We start from the raw sequence: 6,781 nt of genomic DNA, 5'->3' as shown, positions 1-6,781 counted from the left end.
CAATATTCTTGCCTGGAGAATCCCATGGACAGAGGAGCCTGGTGGGCTACAGTCCAGGGAGTCACAAAGAGTCAGATATGACCAAGTGACTTTCAAGTCTAAATAGGCAGGTTACAATCACCAACCACATCAACAAGCCACGGCATGACACAGGCAAACTGATGTCAGCCAGTTACACTTCCTGCTCTGGTGCAGAAGCACCTCACAGCTCAGTCACTGTGCGTGTGCCCTGGCAGGCACAGGTCAGGCACCTCCACCCGCATTTGAGAGAGACCACAGAGCATCTCACTCAGAGGAGGAACGTCCAGCATGGGGCTCCCTGGCCTGCTCAGAGCTGTCATAGCCTCTGTCTGCCTTGGTAAGGCTGGTAAGGATGACTGCAAACAGACTCAGCTCTGCTCAGCTCCCATGTGTAGAGGTAGGGCAGGTTATTATTGTCTGTTGGGGTTTAGGAGAGTTGGTTAACTGGCAGAGGAATTAGAACTCTTAATCCTCTGTTCCTTGAAGCCCTGTGAGTTCCACCAGGAGAATCAGCCTCTTCCTTTCTGTCTCTCTCTCTTATATATATATATATATATATAAAATTTTTTTCTTCTCTCTAGGATCCATCATGGCCCAGAAAGTAACTCAAAATCGGTCAGAAATTTATGTGCTGGAGAAGGAGGATGTAACCTTGAATTGTGCATATGAAGCTAATAGCTATACTTATTATTTATTCTGGTACAAGCAACCACCAAGTGGGGAAATGATTTTCCTTATTCATCAGGATTCTTACAATGAGCTGAATACAACAAAAGGTCGGTATTTTTTGAACTTCCAGAAAGCAACGCGTTCCATCAGCCTCACCATCACAGACTTAGAGCTTGTGGACTCAGCGGTGTATTTCTGTGCTCTGAGAGACCACAGTGATGCTGCTGCCTGAGGGAGCCCCACAGAAACCTCAGCTGTTAACATGTGGAGTCTCCCAGCTATGAACACCTTAGTGAGATTCTCGGTAAGGACAGGAGAAGGTAGGGTGGTTAGAACTGAAAACCTCACTGTTAAGAAAATGCTATCTTTGGCTCAGAGAGCATATCTTAAAGTGTCATTCATCAAAAATACCTTTATCTTCAATTCTTTATCTTGCAGAAGATCGTTTGCCAATTTTTTTTTAGTTTAAAATAGTGACTTTATTGAAGTATGAAATTTGGCTTTAAAAAATTCAATAGAATTTGACTAAATCTGCACCTGAGTTGTCAGAGTTTTAGGTTCACTGCACAAATATTTATGCATTGCTAAGTCTGGCCATCATTGTGGATCAGAAATATCTCTGAAAGGACACTTCTTGGACCCTGCCTGTGCCCTGCCTCACCTGTGCCGTGAATGACTTGGAATGATGTGCATAGAGTAACTGTTACCACAAATCTTCACCCCAAGGAGAAATGAGACCCTACAGTTTGCTCAGAACTAACCTCATCACCTGGTCACATTCCCTATGTGTGATTACAAAGTTATGTATGTGTAAGGTAGAAAAAAGGATATGCAAAGAAGGAATACTAAAAATAAAATAACTCACCAATTTTACTAGTCAAAAAAAACTCTATTAGAGATTCATACCTTATAGGATATTTCTAGTCTGAATTTTTACCTGACAGGATATTGTGAAATAATTATTTCACAACATTATTTACAGGTCAACATCACACATTCTAATGGTGATATTCCAATGTGTGATTTTATCATACTTTTGGGCTAATTCATTTTACTAGCTTTTTAGATTGTTTTACTCACTGTAGTAAACAATTCTGGAATAAACACAAGGTGGTTTTCTTGACGACTCCTAGGAGTTTAATAGGAGTTTACCATTAAATCTTTCTGATGTGGCTCCCTGCTCATTTCTGTGACCCTGGAGAATAGAGCATTTTCACTCTGCAATTACTAAACAGTCATATTTTCCTTGTTTCACAAAATTCTTTTATACGAAGGCTTTGCTTCATACTTTAGTCCCAGTTAACTCCAGATGGCTTCAATTTTGGATGATTCCACACCACGCATGTGCAGAGTCGCTGGCATATAACATCTAAAAGAGTTAAGTCTCTGCACTATTGCTTGGTGATACTAGGTGGGAATTAACCTAGTGGGTTTGCTTTCATCTGGAATTCCAAAAAGGAAGATACTCTTCCTTGTGTAAGGATTTTCTATTCCTATTGTATATATAACAATGATCCCAACAAAGCAACTTTCCAGAAAAGAAAGTATAAGTGTGTATGTGTGTGTGACACATGTGTGTGAAGGAGAGAGAGAGATGAGAGAGAGACAATAGACTTACATAGCCAAGTCATCAAGTAATTAACTAGTTAAAAGAGCTGAATTTTGTAAAACGCATTGGAAAGAAGGAAGTAAAGTCATCTAGAGACCAACTTTTAATGAGATGTAAGCAGTTTCAAGGAACAAATCAAACATGTGAAAGAAGAAAAATGTATCCTAGAATGGACTCTTTGCAATCCCATGGACCATAGCCCACCAGGCTCCTCTGTCCATGGGATTTCCCAGGCAAGAATACTGGAGTGGGTTGCCATTTCTTTCTCCAGGAAATCTTCCCGACCCAGGGATTGAACTCACATCTCCTATAATTGGCAGTCAGATTCTTTACCACAGTAAAGTGAGAGAAGTTGTCATTGCAACCTAACGTGAGCTTCAAAATCCTCCAGACTCCAGGGGAATATTTGAAACTCTCTGAGTCAAACCTTTGAATCTCCTCTAACTTCAGGAAGATTGAAAAAACACACACCACCACAGCTTCACTTTGTTCTCTTTTGTTTTTAATATTTTTAAAAGTTATTTGGCTGTGCCAGCTCTTAGTTACAGCACATGGGATCTAATTCTCTGTCTGGGGTCAAACCCAGGTCCCTAGCATTGGGAGTTCAGCGTCTTAGCCACTGCACCACCTGTGAAGTCCCTATATATTCTAACTCTTTAGTGGATTATCTATTTTCTCATGTATCATTATCGTGCAGAATAGGCTAAGAAAAGTTAAAGAGTGGGCTTATATATGTTTTGCAAGTGTCTTCAAAGCCCAAGACAAAAGGAATGTTGCAATTAATATGCTTTTGTGTATCTACATCTATATCTATAATTATGTATCGTATTTTTCAGTTGCTCAGTCATGTCAGACTCTTTGCAACCCAATGGATTGCAGAACACCAGGCTTCCCTGTCCTTCACTATCTCCCAGAGCTTGCTCAAACTCATGTCCGTTGAGTCAGTGATGCCATCCAGCCATCATCCTCTGTCATCCCCTTCTCCTTCAATCTTTCCCAGCATTATGGTCTTTTCCAATGAGTCAATTCTTCACATCAGGTGGCCAAAGTATTAGAGCTTCAGCTTCAGCATCAATCCTTCCAATGAATATTCAGGACTGATTTCCTTCAGGATTGACTGATTTGAGCTCTTTGCAGTCCAAGGTACTCTCAAGAGTCTTCTCCAACACCACACTTCAAAAGCATCAATCCTTCGGCACTCAGCCTTCTTTATGGTCCAACTCTCACATCCATACATGACTACTGGAAAAATCATAGTTTTGACTATATAGACCTTTGTTGGCAAAGTAATGTCTCTGTTATGACTATAACTGTGAGCTCCATAGGGTCAGGAAACGTGAATGCATTGTACATTACACAGTACATAGCACATAGTGGTTACACAGTAAATATTGGTTGACTGAAGAAGAATAATTAATTCATAAAATCAACAGATATAGAGCTTCTACCCTTTGGATGCTGTTAGGTAATTGCAGACCTATTATTTCTTGTAGTTCATTTCGCATCAGCATAAGAATACTTCTGTTTATATGTGTCATAAGTTCCCTTTCTGTTTGAACAGATTTTCTTCATATGGTACTATTTTCAGGCTTGCAATTAAATTAAATGCTCTCCCTCCTGTTGGCATAGACAGAACCATCTTAATCACCTGAGTGAGTCTATAGTAAGGTATATAGACTTGTTCTCTTGTAAACTTGGAAGTCCCTCTTATCAGTGATTCTTCTAGGTTTCAGCCAATGTTAATGTACCCCTGTATTATCTCTTTTCTGCTTTCATCTCTAGACTTTTTAATCTTCGAATTTTAGCCTCAAATATTTACTTGCTGTGGCTAAACATATGAATCCTATTAAGCTAAGGATGGTAGTGGGCAAGGAGGGAGCAGTGGTCCAGACTGAAAGAAAGTCATAGTTACCTTAGTTCTCTTTGAGTCCCAATACTTTCCCTCTCCATCCTAATTTCCGGGGTTCAAAGGAAATGACTTTGTGTAACAGGTATTCTCCATACACTAGATATCGCCCATGAGTACAGCTGGATGGTGTCACACTATTCATCTCTATTTAGCTTTACCGTTGCCATGACTTGTGCTGCTTCTTTGCATATTTTTTCTTTCAAATCTAAAGGCCTAGTTTAGGGATAAACACTCCTACCACTGGGAGTCCTAGCCTAAGACAGGAAAATTGCCTTGTCTTTTTTTCTAGTTTCTGTTTTCAAGGGCTGACTTATTTTGATCAAGAACAATTTTAAGCTCCTGGATTCACAACCCTCCAGAAAATTTTTAGAAAGTGTTATCTTCAATTGTAATATTTGTATTAAAAAGTTTGTATTTAAAAGACTCTGCCCCTGGGACAGTAAAAAGAAGAATCACTAAATCCTTGGAGAAATGAGCTGTTTGACCTTGGAATGCTGTCTGTGAAAACAAGGTCCATGGAAGCCTGTAATTTTTCTCAAAAAGTAATAACAGAAAGAGGGAATTTTCATTCTTGGGTCAATTTGTAAAGAATATTCTCTTCTTCAAGAAACTCATGCTCAATTATAGGAAAGAAGTTATAGACAAGAAAGGAGATTCTGAATTTTAGCTCAGTTTGATGACTTAAAGATTGATAGGCTTTTTTCTCAGAGAACTTTAAAGTTAAAGAAATGTGAATGTTAGAAGAGATTACAGTTATCTTCAATCATAAGACAGATGTAACCATTTTCTGAATCTATACTAGAAAGCATTGCCCTATAATACATGATAGAGGATTTCAGAGGCGATGAATTGAGAAGGGCTTGGCTTTTTACTATAGTTTTAACTTTACTCTTTAGGTAGAGAAATCACAGTAAGTATAAAAAGGGAAAGCCACAGGCTCAAAGAACAAATTTTTTCTCACTCCCCTATGAGAAGTCTTCAATCCACATTTTCGTTATGTTGCTTTGAACTAGTTACTTGATAACAGCAAATAAGTAAAGGCTGAAACAAAGATGATAACACAGCCCCTTTAAAAATTATTTAAAAATATATACATTATAAAGGTTAACTCAAAATGGATCGTGGACTTAAATGTAAAATATAAAACTATGCAACTCTAAAAAAAAATAAGAGAAAAACTTCAGGCTTGCAGCTCAGTAAATCTTAGATCTGACACTGAAAGCATGATACACTCACACACACATGCACACACCAAACTGAATCAAAATTAAAAATCTTTCCTCTGTAAAAGACCCTGTTAAAATATGAAAAGATAAGTTACAGAACTGGGGGTGAAAATGAAAGTCACTCAGACGTGTCCGACTCTTTGTGACCCGTTGGACTATACAGTCCTTGGAATTCTCCAGGCCAGAATACTGGAGTGGGTAGCCTTTCCCTTCTCCAGTGGATCTTTCTAACCCAGGGATCGAACCTAGGTCTCCCGCATTGCAGGTGGATTCTTTACCAACTGAGCTATGAGGGAAGAAAACGGGCCTTGGATTCGAACAGGTGTTTCACCAAAGAGGGGATATACAGACTGCAAATCAGCTCCTGAAAAGATGTTCAACAATATTAACCATCAGAGAAATGCAAATTAAAGCCACAATGAAATATCACTACCAAATCTCAGTGGGGCTAAAATAAAAAATAGTGATGACACAAAATTCTGGCAAACATGTGGGAAAAACTCAATCACTCACAAATTGCTGATGAAGATATAAAATGATACGGGCATTCTGGAAAATAGCTTGGCAGTTTCTCATAAAGCTAAACATGGAATCACACATTTGGATACTTATTCTAAATAAATAAAATATTTTATTCACATAAAAACTTGTACCTGAATATTCATAACAGCTTTATTCACAGCAGTCGAAATGTGGAAACAACCCAGTGTCCCTCAGGGGTTACTGGCTAAGCAAACTGTGGCGCCTCTATACCATGGAATGCTATTCAGAAATAAAAAAGACCAACATGCTGGACACGTACAGTGACTTGGATAGATCTCATGATTTTAGTACTTGTGCTAAGTGAAAAAAATCTCATTGGTTACTTCTATATAATTCCATTTCTAGGGTATTGTTGTTTAGTCGATAAGTCATGTCTGACTGTTTGCAATCCCATGGACTCCCGCCAGGCTCCTCTCTCCAAGAGATTTCCCAGGCAAGAATACAGGGGTGGGTTGCCATTTCCTTCTCCAGAGGCTCTTCCTGACCCAAGGATTAAACCTGCATTTCCTGCCTTGGCAGGCAGATTCTTTTACCATTGAGCCCCCAGGGAAGCCACTCTATGACATTGCTAAACAACAAAATTGTATGGACGAAGAACAGACTAGTGATTGTCTGGGGCTAATGATTAGGGAAGGGGGTCAGTGTGGCTGCAAAGGTGTGCATGGCCTCGGGAAGCCTTGTTATGATGAAACAGTCGTGCATCTCGATTGTGGTGATGAACCTACATGTGATATCCATGAATACGTGAATCTGTATGTGTGTAACCTATACATGTGATATCCATGAATATGTGAATCTGTATGT

The 6,781-nt window shown here is 39.2% G+C and overlaps 1 gene segment (V, D, J or C); it reads left to right on the top strand.

Moving 5' to 3' along the window:
- Positions 1–309: 309 nt before the first annotated feature.
- Positions 310–922, top strand: LOC120859569. The segment is given in 2 exon segments: positions 310–367; positions 603–922. Coding segments are annotated over 2 exon segments (378 nt in total).
- The last annotated feature ends 5,859 nt before the right edge of the window (positions 923–6,781 follow it).

This window comes from Oryx dammah, unplaced genomic scaffold (assembly GCF_014754425.2).
Source record: "Oryx dammah isolate SB20612 unplaced genomic scaffold, SCBI_Odam_1.1 HiC_scaffold_1605, whole genome shotgun sequence".
In the NCBI taxonomy this organism is placed as follows: domain Eukaryota; kingdom Metazoa; phylum Chordata; class Mammalia; order Artiodactyla; family Bovidae; genus Oryx; species Oryx dammah.
The sequence above is the reverse complement of the archived record's forward strand: the minus strand, read 5'-3'. Positions and strand labels throughout refer to the sequence as shown.